This window comes from Rhinolophus sinicus, linkage group LG03 (genome assembly GCF_036562045.2).
Source record: "Rhinolophus sinicus isolate RSC01 linkage group LG03, ASM3656204v1, whole genome shotgun sequence".
Lineage (NCBI taxonomy): Eukaryota > Metazoa > Chordata > Mammalia > Chiroptera > Rhinolophidae > Rhinolophus > Rhinolophus sinicus.
In genome coordinates this window covers 161,158,548-161,176,627 of record NC_133753.1, presented here as the reverse complement: position 1 = coordinate 161,176,627, position 18,080 = coordinate 161,158,548, and the positions used below count along the sequence as shown (strand labels likewise).

At 38.8% G+C, this 18,080-nt stretch overlaps 1 protein-coding gene across 5 annotated transcripts in view; it reads right to left on the bottom strand.

The window, feature by feature from the left end:
* ELOVL7 (ELOVL fatty acid elongase 7) overlaps positions 1-18,080 on the bottom strand; it is a 76,242-nt gene that overhangs the window by 27,045 nt on the left and 31,117 nt on the right. For 4 of the 5 annotated variants that reach the window (XM_074328917.1, XM_074328916.1, XM_019743475.2 and 1 more), the window contains exon 2: positions 3,272-3,369. Coding sequence is in view for 4 of the 5 variants with exons in the window: in XM_019743475.2 (XP_019599034.1) it covers positions 3,272-3,335 (64 nt within the window). In the remaining variant the exon portion in view is untranslated. Of the gene's footprint in view, positions 1-3,271; positions 3,403-18,080 lie in introns of all 5 variants that reach the window. The other variant, XM_074328914.1, reaches the window with a different exon arrangement.

Genomic DNA, 18,080 nt, shown 5'->3' with positions numbered 1-18,080 from the left:
TGTCAGAGTTGACAACCAGGGGTTCCATGAGCTTCTTTCTCCTACATCCAGGGCCTCAGAGTCCCTCACTCGGTGTTTGTGTGGTTTTCCTGCCTCCTGACCCAATCTACTACATCTAGTCTTCCACGCAACTGCCAAATTCACTACATAAAAGTACAGTTCTGCTCAGACTATTCTTCTGCTAAGTCAGCTCTCCCTGTTGAGCAGATAAAATTCAAAATCTTTAATATACGTTCATGACTCTGATGACTGTTCATTTTTCCTGCCTTCTCTCTCAGCAACACTGACACCTTTCTGAATGGGGAGCCCCCTTCCGTGTGAGGCAGTGGCTTCCCCACGACAAGATGTTACAAGGCAGGTATAGCTGGTGACTTGATGGGGGGCTGTAGAGGGGACTGCTTGACAACATTTAAAGTTAATCCTGACTCCATCTGTGATTCCACGCATTGCAAAAGGTTCAGGGGTGAGCAAGCAGAGCTGTTTTCCCCAGAGACAAAAGGCTGATGCTGTATTTTCTGTTTGGCATCAGAGTTGGGTTTAAGAGTCACGAGTAGAGCCGGAATGAAAGCACAGGCTGGGAAGGCTGTCTGAGAGTCCATAGCCGTGACTACCACCATTCTGACTTATTACTAGCCAGATCACTTTTCTAAGAGTGATCCAGAGAGAGAGAGAATACAGGGGAAGAAGTATTATACAAGTGCCACATACATAGAATATTAATGAGCGTGTCCATCAACTACTTGTAAGGGAGTGTTCTCTTCTTAAGTAGCATGTACTAGCTCAGAGAGTATATCCTCTAAATTCCAATAAGCACCAATAAGATGAAAAAGCTGGACGGAGAAGCAAGCATGTACTTTGTGAAGCACCAAAGCTTCAGGATGGCAACATTCACTCAGTCTCCATCTTCTTGCAAAGAGATCACAACTGACTCTGACAAGTCATTATTACTATCCAGTCCAAGGAAAGTTGCTTTTAAACATTAAAAATATTATAGTATTATTTCAAAATTGGACATTTCATATCTAAGAATCATAATAAATATTCTTATAGCTTAAATAATAATGAAACCTATTTTAAATTCTGTAGCTGTGGAATTTTCCACATGAAATAACTATGCATGACCACCACTTCTCTAGCAATCAGAAAACCAATGAATATCAGTAAGTTTCCCAAAGGCTACTCAAGATTAGGGCCAAAGCCAAGAATACACTTGAAATTCTTGGCCCTTGATCAAGGACTCAGACCTTCCCAGGGTAAGCAAAGTAAAACTGAACTAAGACGGCCGGAAATGATTCTTAATGGCCTTCAGAGATCAATACCACACTAAGCAGAAGAAAAGCCTCTCCTCTTATACCTGAAAGTATTCTTGTAAAGATGTAAATCTCAACGCAAAACTTTTTAACCTTTTTAGAGCCCGACGGGGGAAAAAATGTGAAAAAACTTTTCTAAAGGGTGATATGCTTTATCAACAGTATTTTAAGATGAAAATGTCCTATCAATCACTCGTCACCACCACCACCCTCACTTGCATCGGGATACTTCCTAAATGACAGAGCGCTTTCATGCATATTATCTGGTAGCTGGTAGGTACCATTCTCATCTCTGTTTTGCTAACAAAGAAACAGACTCAGACAACAAATCATTTATTCAAGATTACCTAACTAGTATTATCAGAACTTAAATTTAGGTTTTCTTATTACACATCCCATACCTCCCCTCCCCTTCTGCAGCTCTGCCTGCCTCTTCCTCTCACCCTCCCTGCACTGTTTACAACACTGTTTCCAGGGCTTACCCTGTCTCTCCTTAACCACACCCTTGGTTACTACTTTTTCTGGCCTAATAGTATTCAGATTTTCAATGTAAGTATTCCTAACAAAAACTAAAGAGCTGATGCATGGATAAAAGAAGTCGAATTCAGAAGTATTTCATTTTTAAATATTTTATACTGTATAGATATTCACCATCATCTAAATTGATTTGGCTCTTGAGCTAGCATATTGATTATGTGAGTCTCTTGGGTGCCTGCATTTGGAATAGTGAATAGCAAGAGTTAGATAGCAAGGGTTCTCTTCTTCCAAACAGGTCTATTTCAAAAAATGTACCCAAATCTACTTGGTTCCCTAGTTCAAATCTTGGGAGTTCAGGTAGCAAGGTACACCTCTACTCTGAAAAGCCATTAAAATATTAGTATTTTTAAAAATAAATAAATAAGAACAATTGGAAGAAAACCAAAAAAATAGTTAAATTAAGTACTGAACTATCTGAACAAACTTCTATAAACCTTCAGAGAAGGATGATTTCTAAAGAAACCTATATGTTCTCTGCATCATTACATAAGTTGAAAAAACTAAAAAAGAAGAAGGAGGAGGGGGAGAAGAAGAAGAAGTGGAAACAGTCCCTCTTCATCCACCACCAGAGTGAACTTCCTCTATTTATGGAATCTTTTTAGATCCTTGGCATTTTTCTGGGGTAAAACTATTGGGACCATTTTTAGTGAAATAAAATTGGTCTTTAGCAGTCTACTGAAAATGACAGGAATCACGAAACATTGTACCTTTGCTGAAACCAGTGTAAATTGGAATATAACTCCAATTGTGGTAGACGCCAAGAGGTGGCACTTTTTCCTCCTGAATTTGGTGAATGTACAGTTTCTGGCTGATACGTAAGAACTAATCTAAAGTGGTGATAGTGGTGAATATGTGCCAAATAATTCAAATGTGAACCACCAGAATACTAAACCTAATCAGAAAACAAAGGTTCTAGATTTTTTTCTGCCAAAAACTAATCATGATGTTGGCCAAGTCACATCTCTGGGTCTCACACATTTGGTGATTTTTTTAAAAAATCTGGCTCGATATAGATAAGTAAATAGAAGTTACCGATAATCCTACCACACAGAGATAACTGCTAATCCTTGCAAAAGAAATGCATGTGGTGTTTTATAATATAACCTGCTTTCATTTAATGTATTTTAAACGTCTTGTTGTGGTATTAAATGTTCTTCTATAACACTGTGTGTGTTTTTAATGGGCCAGGGGGGAAGGCAAGCAATTCAGAATTATTCGGGGGTTACCTCTACCATTGTATGGGTCTGCAATGAAACACATGATACTTCATCTTCATTAAGTAGTAATAAAAATCAACATGTGGGTGTCTGTGAGGGAGGGTTAAGGTACAAAGTCTCTCGTGTTGTTTCAATGAAATCCTATTAAATTGGGAACCTGACATAAAAAGGAAGGATAAGACTCAATTAGGAAATGTGGTTACTTACCAGCATCTTTGATCCAATTATCATAAAGATACACGGTCCTCGATGTAAGATCACTGAAGGCCATTTTCCACAGGATTTACTGGCTCTTACAATGGGTTCTTCAATAAAACAAAACAGAATGTGTTTATCATCTTTGAATACAAATAAAGCCAAGTTTCTAGCAATTCAATATTAAAAATGCTAAAAATTTAATAGTAATAACTGGCAAAACAACAAGCTCCTCCTGAGGATAAGTGCATTAGTGAGCCATATTAAACCCTGATGCCGTTGCAAACATTTAAGATTTTTCATCATTGTAAGAACAATGCTTACTTTGCTGAAAAAGGCTGATATTCTATACAAGGTATAAAGAAGTAAATGATTCTAAGAACTTTTATGGGAGCCTCTCCCTTTTATGGGACAGCATCGATCAGGAATAGACTGTACCTCTTTGGCAATTAAAAACCCAGGAGAATAAAGTCGAGAAGATACATAAACTTTCAGAGAAGCTTCTCTGATCCAGACTTATAGCTGAACTTCAGGCATAACAACGTCTTCTACATGCAAGTTTTTACAATTTATGTGGAACACAGGTAGAAAGAGAGAAGGAAAGAAGATTTACAAAAGCCTGGGGGGAAGCTGCCTAGTTTATCTGAACAGAGAGACAAGAATAGTTGGGGAAAGAAGTCTTCTAAAAAAGACCAGAAAAGCAAAACTACCTATATTACAGAGTAAAAGATATCCTAAATCTTCAATAATTAAAACAGTGTGACACTGGTACATGTAGAAGCAAACCAATGAAACAGAACAGAACATCCAGAAATATACCAAATACATTTGGTAATTTAGAACTGTATTTCATAAATTCTAAGACATACGTTTTCCCACATTTTAACACCTTACAAATGGATAGTATTAGGTTGGTGCAAAACTAATTGCGGTTTTGCAGTTATTTCTAATCTTTTAAACTGCAATTACTTTTGCACAAACCTAATATATCATAAAATTAATAGTATATTTGATTCCAAATCATACAGTGAGAAAATGAAAAAGTTCTAGAGATAGATGGCGGTGATGGTTGCACAACAATGCAAATGTACTTAATGCCACTGAACTTTACACTTAAAAATTGTTAAAATGGTACATTTTACGTTATGTATATTTTACAATAAAAAAAAAAGCCCTCTAGGTCTAAGATAGGGAAAATCAGACTTCCTTCTAGCATTATAAAATAAAGCTATATATATATATATATATATATATATATATATATATATATATGCCAAAATGATATATACAAATATATACAAGTGGACACTTTGGTCAGCGTTGCTCAGGCAATAGTTCGCCATAATCAGAAGTGTCTGGACGCTGATGGTAACCACTTTGAGCACCTCTTGTAATTGCAGAAGTCAAGCGTGACTTGTATTCATCTTTTGTTATTGGTATATATATTGAGTAATACAATTTTAATAGTTTTTCCTTTCTTAAAATGTGTATACAATTTTTTGGCTACATATAATATATATATTATATATATATAATACATATTATATATATGTATATAGTATATAGATACACTTCAAGTAGATCAAAGGTTTAAATAAGAAAACTAGAGCTGTGAAAGTACTGAATAACAACATGGGAGAACACTTGTATAACCTTGGAGTGGGGAAAACCTTCCTAATTTTGACTTAAGATCCATTAGCTATAAGAAAAGACTAACAAATTTAACCATGTGAAAATCAAGAAGAAAAATAAAAAGCAAATGACACATAAGAAAAAAAGATGTTCAATTTATATCACAGAAAATTGCTTCGCTCCCTAATATAGAGTTCCTAGAAATTGATAAGATTTATAAGCCAAGAAAGCAATGGGCAAATTTCACAGAAAAAAAAAATACAAATGGCTCTTAAAACATGAAAAGTTTCTTAACTTTAACCATAGTAAGAAATCTACAATATTTTATTGCATTGGATGGGCCAAAGTCCAAACATTTGTATCAGGCAGATGGGCCAAAATCCAAAAATGTGTTAACTCTGCTGGCAGGACTATGGGAAACTCATACATTGCTGGTGGGGGTGTAAATTAGTACAACCTTTAGGGGGGGCAATTTGGCATTATCAGTAAAAATTATAAATGCATATTTTATTTTTAACTCATCAATCCTACTTCTAGAAACTTATCCTATATATACATGTGCACATAGGCAGAAGGACATATATTCAAGGTATTCATTGCAGCAGTTAGTAAGAGCAAAAGACTGGAAACAAGCCAAATGTCCATTAAAAGGGGACTGGTTAATAAATGATAATACATCTAACATCGTGAAATAATATGTCATTGTAAATAAGAATGAGGAAGCTCTCTGTGTCCTGATGTGGAAAGTTATCCAAGATAAATCTCTATGTCAAAAAAAGCAAAGGGAGGTACAGAATTTTTAAATGACTACCTTTTATATAGAAAAAAAGAAGAAAGGAGTAGGAATATAAATTTACATGTAGTTATATTAGCATAAAAGGAACTCTGGAAAGATATCCATGGGAAAGGGGACAGGGTACCTACCAACTGGGCTGAAGGGTTGGAAGAAAGACCTTATACTGTTTGGTTTTTGATTCATGTGAGTATATTATCTATCCAAAAGTAAAGAATTAAAATATTATAAAGGAAGAAATAATAGAATCAGCTGCACCTTTGCTGGGACAATTCCTACTTAAATACCCACACACAAATACACATACACACAAAAGTGAGATTGTTTTCTTAATTCCTCAAGGGTCTATCCCCTCCAGAGGATCTCTCCAAGTCCAGGAAGACATCTCAGCATGGCCTCTGCTTTGGTACATCCTGTGTCCTCCAGCTGAGTTCACACTCAGGATTGGCTGTGGTGATGCCAGGATCTTGACAGAGTCAGGCTGGATTCTTGTTTTCTGATGGATCGTTTCCATAGTGAAGGTGTGATGAAGGGGTTAGGAGTGGGGCTCTCGGGTCACAAAGACCTTGGTTTGATTCCACCACTTAATAGCTGTGTGACCCTGGGCAAAATTAAAGCTCAGTTTCTTAATCTGTAAAATCGGAATTCTACAATTTACCAAGATAAAATAAACTAACTCATAGAGTTGTTTTGAGGACAGAATCTGATAAAGAATGAACATTCAATCAAAGTCAGACATTATCATTTGTAAAGACAAACTGTGTCAATTTAACTGGAAAATGTCTGGCCAAACTCAGTATCTTGTAAGGCACAGCGGCAGTTTATGGAACCAATTTGGAGAAAACTCTACTACTTTCATTTTAAGAGCTGGTATGTCACAGACTGCCCATGATTCTTCCCTTGTTGTTTTCCGATTGTTTAGATGTGAGTATTTTAGACCATGCTAAGAGCTTTTCCCGTCACCTTAACCACTGGTATAACAGACTCAAGCCATTATTTTCGTAATTAAAGAGCCAAAATTATGGTGTTTAAATTATTCAGAATCAGAGTGAAAGATTCTCATTCTATATGGCATATGGTTGAATTACATTTCAAAGTATTATTCCTGTTTTCTGTGCAATTCCCACCTCCTCATTTTTTTCACTCATTCCACCGTTTTCCTCTCCCCAACCTTTACGGAAGCACAAAGACTCAAAGAAACTACACTCTACTGCAGGCCAGAAATAGTCAGGGCAGCAAACAAAACTAGGTTCTCTAATCCCAAAGACTACACAAGGCTGAGATGGAAGAAGAGGGCAAGTGGTCAGAGGAGCAATCACACTGGAGGGAAAGGAGTGGCAGAAACAGACATCTTCCAAGCAGGTGAGAGACAGAGGCCTGGGGAGGTAGGGAAGGAATCCTTTAGCCCAAGTTTCCTGGAGTGAAGAGTCTCTCATTGATCCTTGCCTTGCAGATAACCTGCCATCCCTCAGTTCTTAACACTGTGGGCCCACCAGAAGAGAAGGAACAGCTATAATTCTGTAGGGATAGGACACGAAAGGAAAACCTGACCCCTTTACCTTGGTGAAACAGAACATAAACAGCTGAGAATTTCCTTCTAAGCTGGGACCATGATGGACTGGATACCAACATTACATTGTAGGGACTGGTCTAGAAAAGTAACACCTTAATTTGAGGCAACCTGGGCTGTTCCACGAATATAGAGGTGCCCCTGAACTGGAGCCATGCACGTCTCCCCCCTCCACGCCCTTTACCATGATTTAACATGGACACTTGATTGCTAGACAATGGTACGGATATGGGAAGAAACTTATTCTACGTGGTGAAGGTATAGAGAGATTTGGCTGATAGCAGACCTGGCACCTTAACTACCAATTTAAATATTCAATGGCATAAAAGTTCAGGGCTAGAGATGCCAGAAAAGTCAGAGCTCTCAAGGATGTGAAGCAGAGATTTAAAACTCAAGGACAGCAGATAAATCACCATACTTCCATCAAGAATGGAAGAGACAAGGGAGGTGCTACAGAGGAAGAGAGAAAAGCTGCCTGTCTGAGCTCAGCCTGACTGCAAAGGCCTCATGTATGTGGCAGGAGTAGAGCAAACAGGAGTTTGTTCCTGGGGGATTGGTGCTGGTCTCCCATCACCCAGCATCTGCAACAGACCCACAGATTTTGCTCCTTGTTTTTGACAATATCACATGATAACTGAGTCATTTGGTACAGAAAGGAGTTAACCTACTAACTTCTTTAGGGCTATAGGAAAGATGCTTGCTGCCTATAGGAGAAGGCCCTTCCCACAGGGCAGCTTCCCAAGGGCACTTTATGTCAACACACCAGAGATACTCACACCACAACATAGAGATGTGCTTAAAGTATCTGATCCCTTTGTCTATTTTGCCCAAACCTTCTCAACAGTAACCACAAGGCAGAACTCATCTGGGAGAACTGGCTGGAATTCACTCCAGTGGAGACGGGACCTTGGAGTTGCCTGAGGTGAGAAGTACCTCGCAGGGAGTCCAGAAATCTAAAACCATGGCCCACCACTTTCAGGCAGGCCCTCAAATGTTGAGATTTATCCAAACCCAGCAAAATGTGTTGGGGACACTTGCCCTGGGGTGAAGGGGTGGTAGAGTCATCCTATGACTTTCTTAGGCCATGTCTATGGTCTAGGAACAAGGTCACATGCTTTCCCTTTTTCTTTTGTTTGGGAGGCTCTGCTTTGGAAATCAGGTATCAGGGACAAACCTTCAGAAACAGACTTGACTCTGGGTGGTGAACACACAATGCATTATATAGATGATGTATTATCGAAATACATCCTTGAAACCTACACAATTTTACCAGCCAATGTCACCCCGATAAATTTAATAAAAATTAAAACAAAACAAAAAAATAGACATGGCCAGCCATGGATGCTGCTCAGGGACATAACACCTAAATGAGCGACACGAAGGTACCAGCATGGGATGGAGGTAGGAACTGGGGACGTTTTCTGAGGAAAGCCAAGTCTGGCCTCATATTGGGGTGGTGGTTTGAAGCTTTACCCTTGTACAAAGTAAGGGAGGAGAAGAGGACGCGGAGAATCAAGCTGTTCAACAGCAATAGTAATTGCTCATCCGGGAACTGGTAAGGGAAACACCCCTTCACATGCAGCTGGTGTGGCAAGGGAGGAGAGGAGGGGCAGCTCAGAGAGCAAAAGGAGAAGGCAGCATACCCTGGCTCATTAGAGAAGCACAGGGAACGTCAGCAGTGAGTCAGAACAGGCAGTAGGAACTCAGTCTGCTGGGGGTGAAAGGACTTCCCAGGTGAACGTATCACAGACAGCCTCTCTCTGGGTTATGACTGAAAAACTGGGGTTCAGATAGAGTTTCTACGCCTGCTGTCTTGGGGAAGAAGAACACTGAGATAAGACATAAATTTCTCACTAAAAATTCAAAGATTGATAGGGAAACTTCCACCTAGATATTAATCTGTGTGTGCCCTGTGTATTTCCCTCCCTGGCTGTATTCTTACTGGAACTGACTGCCCCCTCCCACTTCCACCCTCTGTAGTTAAGCAGGAACGGCCTCCAAGAGGCTGTGAGCCTGAGTGCTGGACAGAAAGATCTGGCTACTTGACTTTGTTCTATCCCAACAATTTAGTAAGACTGAGGCTGGGGAAAGGGGATCAGAAACTTTTAAGTATATTAAAATGTGAAGGATGACTATAAAGTAATAATTTGTTCGTTTAAAACAGAATATCTCAACCTTGGCTGTCCTGATCCTTTGGGCCAGACCATTCTTAGTTGTGAGCATTGTAGGATGTTTAGCACCAACCCTGGCCTCTACCCACGAGATGCCAGGAATATCCATTCCCCAGTTGAGACAACCAAAAAGGTTTCCAGAAGATGCCAAATGTCCCCTGGGGGCAAAGTCATCCCGAGTTGAGAACCACTGTTTTAAAATAAACTACCAACATTTATTCATCTAGATAAGAGCACTTTGCTTCAGAGTAATCACTTTGGCAATTACAGTAGTCGCCCCTTATCCATGGGGGATACGTTCTAAGACCCCAGTGGATGCCTGAAACTGCAGAGAGCACAAAACCCTATATATACTATGTTTTTTTCCTATACGTTCATACCTATGACAAAGTTTAATCTCTAAATTAGGCACAGTAAGAGATTAACAACAATAACATAATAAAATGGAACACTTATAACAATATACTCTAACAAGTTATGTGAATGTGCTTGCTCTCTCTCACTCTTGCTCTCAAAATACCTTGTTGTACTGTACTCTCCCTTCTATCTGTGATGAGATAATACAATGCCTGTGCGATGAGATGAAGTGAGGCGGATATGCTCGCTGGACAAAGGGATATTCACATCCCGGGTGGGACAGAGTGAGACAGCATGAGACTTCATAATGCTACTCAGAACAGCATGCAATTTAAAACTTATAAATTGTTTAGTTCTGGAATTTTCCATTTAATATCTTTAGACCGTGGTTAACCACGGGTAACTGAAACCACAAAAAGCAAAACCAAGGATTGGGGGGACTAATGTATCCATTTATTTCAGTGATGCTGTTGTTCAAAACAATTTTTGAACTGATCTTTACAAATCAACTTCAGAAATTTTCAAAATTTCATTAAATCGCTTTCTTTCTATTGCCTCTAAAAATCAAGCTCATAACTTATCATAAGTTAAAAATGGGTCAAGCTGAGCTACATCTTGATATGTTAGATGGGAATATGGGAGTGGAAGTGGGTTTAATGATAATTTACTTCTAACACTTTCAACTCAGGGTTTAGAAAATGAGGACAATTCCAAAAGAACAAATCCAGAAATGTCTAGGGCAAAGGCAATATTAGTGGAATAAATATATAGTAGACTGAGGTGACTATTTTAAAGGAAACACTCACTTAGATGTGTACATTACAGCATATTAGTTTAAATCCTTTTAATCTTTATCATTTATTATAAACTCTAATTCAAAGACAGTGAATCTAGAACATCAATAAACAGTGAAAAATTACTCCAAATGACAGATTTTCAATTGTGTTAATTACTATGTATGTGTGTGTATGTGTACTGCAACACACACACACACACACACACACACACAGAAGCAAAATTACATGTTTGTTATACCTACAATACAGGATTTTGCACTTTATTTCAATATCTCATATGCATATGTATACATACATATATGTTTCTCCTTGGGATTGCCTTTATCATCCCCCTGCCCCACTTTTGCCATGTCTATTTAATAGCTAGGCTGTGCAAATTGCCTTGGGAGTGAAACAGAGCAGCAGAAGGCAGAGAAACATAAAGTCTTAATCCAGCTTTTGAATTACAAGAGCTTAATCACTTAGCTATACAGAAGAACTTGAGGGCACAGACAGGAGATTTGGAAGAACACCTCAGAGATTTCCATGGGTCCTAGCACAGAAGAGCATGCTTCAGGCTTGAGGAAAGGGAGAATGAGAGGGAAAGCAGTAAGTGCAGATCTCAGAGAGAAGGGGAACAGGCCGGGCAAGGTGCCCTGCGGGATTATGGGAACAGAGAACAGAAGGGGTCAGGCTCTCTGCTTGGGTAGAGCTGGAACCGGTAGCTGATGGGCACTTAGGCAGCCACAGAGAATTTCTCTCACTCCAGCGTGATGCAAGAGCAGCAGACAGACTTCTGAGTCCGCTCAACAGATGCGAGAATATTGCACAGGAGCTGTAGAAAATGAAGGATTCATGCAACTCGCAACAACATAGGCCAAAGAGCCGATGGGACCATGGATGTGGGCCCGATGCCCACCATGTAGACAGAGGGCGTCAGGAGCTCAAAGGACTCCCCCCCCCCAACTAACCTAATATTACCAAAGCTTTATCTAACTTGCAGAGAGGGGGCAGCGCGTGGTGGTCGTATTTAGAGTTAACTAAAATAGGTTCCTACCACCCCAAAAAAGAAAGAAAACTGGATTAAAAATTAAGCTATAAAGAAATAAAATTTTGTTCTTACGTAGCTGACTTTGTCAAGTGAGGTTTGAAACCATTTACTTTAGGTCTGGGATCAGGTCAGTACTATTTTTCTCTCTTCTGTATCTCTTACATCAGTGATTGCCGGACCTGGTGGGTAATCAGAATCAACTAGAGAGAGATTCGGATATAGTTAGCATGTTTGGAGAGAGTCTGATGATGGGGAAAGGTTTGGGAACCTCTTCTTAATACCGTATAAACCAGTCTCAGACGTGACAATACCACCATGGAAGGAATTGGCACAAAATTCATGACAAAGGATTCAGTTAATGAATGTCACTGGCTATGATAAGGCATCAGGGTCAAGAGGGCAGAACCGGAGGGGCAAGCAATACTAGAAAGATTTCTCTGGTGATTCAGAACAACTTGCAAGAGATGTGCGATCTTTGAGTCAGCACATACAGCCAGGACATAAGAAAACTAACTCCCTATTTCGTGAGTGAAATAAGCTTGAAGTTCTCAAGCATCTGTAAAAGAGAAAAACACTGTTACATCTTAGGTCTTAGTAAACTACAGAAAATTAGAATATAAGCCTTGTCTTTTAGGCAAATAAAACTGTCAACACAAATATCAAATAAAGATATTAAACACCTAACTTTTTATTTGTCAAATGGGAATGTTATCAGGCAAGATGCTCCGAATGGCTTCTGCTGTAAGGGGATGTATTTTCCCACAGAAAAAGTAGCCCAAACGTAGGCAAATGTCTTCTGAGTTAGTTGATTTCCGTTTTGATATTTCTGTGGGGAAAGGTGGTGGCAAGCATTCCAAATGTCACATTCTCATACATCTTCACCCAGAGCACTGAAAGGGTCTGGTGTGTCTTTTTAGGATCTTCAAAACTCTCCCCAAGGCTACTCAGAAGCCCCTTAAATTCCCCTCCCCAGAATTGTGTCACAGGCCAGTATCTACCCCGAGCACTGGAAATGAATTGGGACTGCAGTGGTTTCTTTAGGGTGATAGGTACTATATTTACCCCCACCCCTCAGTCACATGGGGAGGCACACAGCTTCAGAGAGGAAGGAAGAGCCTGACACAGGGAGAAGAGTGGTTACCCCACAAGGAAGAAAGGAGGTTATCTTTGAGAAACAATGTCTGCTGGAACTGTGACTTGAAGAGATTACTCTGCGGTGACATATCAAATATGAACGGAGCTCAGACAGAGAGTCCATCCAACTGCATGCTCACTGCCCGTCCTGGGGACATGTGCTCAGGGTAAACTAATTGTAGTTTTTTAAAACAAAAAGTGATTAATAAGCATGCCGTGCAGCACCATATAAGACTTTCTAGTGACTTTTATATATCTGCTATTTAGAATTATCTTGTGCCACAGTCTCTTTGATGATACAGATACGTAAACCCATAAACACAGACAGCATAGGGCTCATACTTGTTAATTGTTGTGACACCACGCCCATGAATGTATGTTGTTCTGACTGGTATGTGGCATGTTTAAATAAAATGGGTGTTTCCCACCCCCAATAACAATAACATCGCAGAACATATGCTACACATACTATATGCAGAGACTTAGCCTGCCCTTCAATCAGGTATAAGAGTTGTAATGTCCGTGTCAAGCAGGAGTTCAAAACAAGCATCTTTACCGTCCCCTCCATTTCTTACTATTCCATTATTTCATCTTGATTTTCACTACTTCGCTTTCCCTTCATGGAAAGATCTATTAAAATTAGATGCCTCCAGGAAATATAACACTGTATGCATGACCCTCCAGACTAATTCAGGTTGCATTTCTGTTTGGTTCGAGCTCTGCAGCACAACCCTGACTTGTGAGTTTGAGCAAAGAGGCAGACAAACTTCTTAGATGCTCACTTAACAACCTCTACGTGTTAATAGGACAACTTGTTAGAAATGAAGGAGTCCTAGAAACCAATGACACTAGCAAAAGGCCCCAGACGGAAATACAATTCATGGTGCACCTTTAGCAAAATGCTCCATGTGCTATTTTGTGTGCTTATTATTACTCTTATAGTAACAGAGGGCCTCCCAGGCCAAGCAGAACAATCAGTATTCTTGCCAAGTCTCTGGTCCCAGGGCAGCATTCTATAATTAGAGAGACAAGGGAAATTTAGAGAAGAGGCAGAGAACTTTTAGGGCGAATAAAGAACCTGACCAAGTCACCAGCAGATATAAAATGGTGCTGGGTAGTAAAGAAGGAGAAGAGGATAAAGCTGGGACCTTGACCTCAGGCAGCCTCAACATGTGGAAAGATTCTAGAAAATGGGATAAGTCTGAGAAGAGAAAAGCATCTGAAAAACTGTCTGGATGAGAGGCCTCTGGGAAATATAACACTATGTATGACCCACCAGACTAATAGACTAACGTGACCATTGGAACCAATGTTTCTTGTTTTGCTGTCAGAAGAAGTGATAAGTACCACAAGAGCAGTTTAATTCCTATTTGTAAACTAAGTCTTACTACAATGCCTTGAGTAAAACAGGTGCTCACTAAAACTCTGCTGAATGAATTTTAAAATGTAAAATGAGAAAAACAAGGGACGGCAAGGACAACAAATATTCCATTCCTTACGCCTTCGTCTCCACTTTTTCCCCCCCAAATGAATGCAGTACTCCTCTCATTCATTTTCTCTTCAAACAGGAAGCATTTTTTGAGCATCTGTTATTGTGTGAAAAGTGATGAGCAGAACACAATATTATTTTTAAAATACAGTCCCTGAATTCAAACAACTTCCAGTTTGGCAGGAAAAATAAACGCCTACACACATACCTAAAATGCAAAGCAGAATGCAAGGTCACGCAAACAGTTTACATAGAATCCCACAGCCTCCCAAAATGAAGGTTCACATCTGTCATATGACACAGAAGAAAGGCATCATGGAGAGAAGATACATGAGCTGAGTCTTGAGAATAAGATTTCAATAGGCAAAAATATGTGCTCCTGGGAGAGAGAAGAGGCATGCATCCCAAGCAGAGGGACCTCCAAGGGAAAATTCATAATTCATTCATTTGTTTATTCAATGAATACTCTTAAGTTACTTGTTATATGCCACGCACTGTATTAGGTGTCAATGTAATAGTAGAAAACAAAACAAAACAAAACAAAAATCCTGTCTTCATGAAATTATAGAAAAGCACCATATGTTTCCAGAATGTTTGTTAGTCCATTTTGGTAACGTACAGAACTAAGGAGGGGAAGAAGAGAAAGACCAAGACAGGAACAGTATATTCCAGAGGTGGTATTTGATTGTGGAGGAACCAAGAGCCAGGCTAAAGAATTTTTTGGACATAGTTCTGTTAACAACGAGGAGTCACTGCGGTTTCTCAACCAGGGACTGTCTTAATCAAAGTGATGTTTGGAAAGATGAACTGGGTGGTAGAGTCCAGGGCTGGGTGCCTGAAGGTGTGGTTTGGAAGCAGGGAGAACGATTACGCAACTCTTGCATTCTTTTGGGAAGAATCCAATATAAGTATTACTTGCTCTGAGATGTTATCCATGATTCAATCAGATCAGTCAGGATCTGGTGTCCCACTAAGGTTTCTCATCACAATTTGTCTCATCTATGCTAGCACTTATTGCACAGCATTGCAAATGCCTCTGTATTAATTCTTATCTTTCCACTTAGCAAGAAGGAAGAGACTAAGCCTCATTATCTTCATGTTCCCAGTGCCTAACCTAGGGTCTGGCATGCAGCAGAAAATATTTGTGGTCTGAGTGAATAATCAAATGTTATGGGTTGAATTGGGTCCCCTCAAAATTCCTATGTTGAATTCCTAACACCTAGTATCTCAGCATGTGACCTTATTTGGAGGTAGACATAATCAAGATAAAATGAAGTCATTAGGGTGAGGCCCAACCCAACACAGTTGGTGTCCTTTTCAAAATGGGAAATTGGGAGACAGATGTAAGAAGAATGCAATGAGAACATGAAGATGACCATCTCCTTTCCAGGAGAAAGGCCTGGAATAGATCCTTCTTCCACAGCCATCAGAAAGGACCAACACTGCCAACCCTTTGCTTTTTAATTTCTAGCCTACAGAACTGTAAGATGACAAATCTCTGTTACTTAAACCACCCAGTTTGTGATACTTTGTTACAGCAGCATTAGCAAATTAATAAAACAAGTAAAAATGTTTAGCTAACTTGAAGAAACATCCAGAATTAGAGCTCAAGATTAAGTACAACATTAACTATAAACAAAGAGAGATGATAACATGGGAGCAGAATAAATGTCTGTGATAAATAATATAGAAGGAAACATGGCGAAGGGCAGCATCTCAGGGAACACCCATGTTTAGGAAACAGACAGTGAAGCCAGGGACAAACATGAAGAAACAACAGCCAGAGAAAGCTACAGAATAAAGCTGCCGGGTAGAATTTCCGTCCAGATACTGAAAAAAATAAAATACATGGTCAAAAATTGCCCAAAAAATTTCACAAAAGCAATAAAATAAGGAAGGGCTACAGAAAGATGTTCTACATCTCACAAAGTTGTGGCCCAGGAAAGGCTCTGGGGCAGAGTGGCATCCATACCACGGCAAAGCTCCTAAGCCAACATGGTCTCTTCCCCGCTGTACCAAGGATGCAAAGGAACCGGAGAATTCACACAAATTCCTTCAAATCTAAAGAGAAACAAATGCACTAATAATCTCATTTTCCCTTCTTTAGCTGGGGAATGGAACAACAGGACAGACTCTGGTGACAGAGGCTTCACACTTAACTGGTAAACAGGTACAGATGCCTTAAAGGAATGGAATACACCTTTGAGAAGTGAATCTTGGCATATTTAACAACATTTTAAAAGTGAGAATACAACTCAGGTCCAACCTGCCTTAGTTGAATTCTTTCTTTCACTCTCCATGCCCTCAGGGTATAGAAAACTGTATATAAACTGAAATTCTCATCCCTCAAACTGTAGCTCAGTAAAAAAAACAAAACAAACAAAAAAAAAACTAGACTCAAAAATACTGTGGGAAAGGGACAACACGGCATCCATGGTATATAAGGGTAGATAGATGGTCTGATTAGAGGTGCCAAGTATTCAAAAAATGGAAAAAAAAAGTGACTGAAATTTTTCACAAATAGATTATGGAAAAAAAAATAGTAAAGCAAGAACACATAGCAGGCAAAGAATCCAGCCAAAAATAAAAAAGGTAAAGTAACAAAAGGAAATTCTCCAGAAGTGCTTTTAGTTTAAAACACATATTTTAAAATGAAAAAGAAAAAAAAAAGAAGAATTAAATGGAACTGGAGAATGTAGAATCACAGAAACAAATTGAGGTCCAAGGCATTATTATAGCACTAATAAATAAATCAGAAATAGCCAGCAACAGACTAGTTGTAGCTAACTAGTGAATTCCTGATACAGAAGGGAGGCTGAAATAATCAAATAAGAATGACAAAGTTAAAACAATAGAGAAAAGCTATTAGAGAAGGCAAAGATGATCCAATATTAGAATAACTGATATATTTAAGTACAAAATTCAACAAAAAAATATAGTAACAGTCAACTAAAATAAAATTTCCTACTGACTTTACATATAGACTGAGAAAACCAGATTGCAAGAAAATTTAATGCATAACAATCACTATCAAAACAAATTCTGGTTAAATTGGTGGCCTGAAAGAATTAAAAATAAGTGTACATATACGCAGAAAAGCAAATTAAAGAAATCAAAGAAGATCTAAATAAATGGAAAGTTGTACCATGTTCATGGATTGGAAGACTCACTATTATTGAGATATCGATTTTCCTTGAATTGATCAACACGATCCCAATCAAAATCCCACACACTTAGTATATGACCCAGCAATCTCACTCCTTGGGTATCAACCCAAGAGAAATGAATAGTTACATGTACACAAAAACCTGTCTATAAATGTTTTTGGTGACTTTTTTCATGATCACTAGATTATGTTTCCAGCCCCAAACTGGAAACAACTCAAATGTTCCTCAACTGATAAATGAATAAACAAACACTGGTATATCCATTCCATGAAATGCTCCTCAGCAACAAAAAGAAAAGGACTATTGATAATCAAAACAACATGAATGAATCTCAAATGCATTTACATTAAGTGAAATAAGCCAGACTCAAAAATCTACACACTATATGATTCCATTTATGACACTCTGGATAAAGCAAAACTATTAAGAGACAACAGATCAGTGGTTGCCAGAGGATGGAATTGGGGAAAGGGGTTGATAACAAAGCAAAGCCCAAGGGAATTTTTGGGTGATGGAGTTATCTGTATCTAATTGGTAGTTAAATAATTCTATGCATGAGTCAAAGATTCGTAGTACTATCAAATAAAAAGAGTGAATTTACTAAATGTAAATTTTTTAAAAAATTAAAAACAAACAAAAAGGGCAAATCATATACAAGAGAGAAAAACTTTAGGCTGCAAT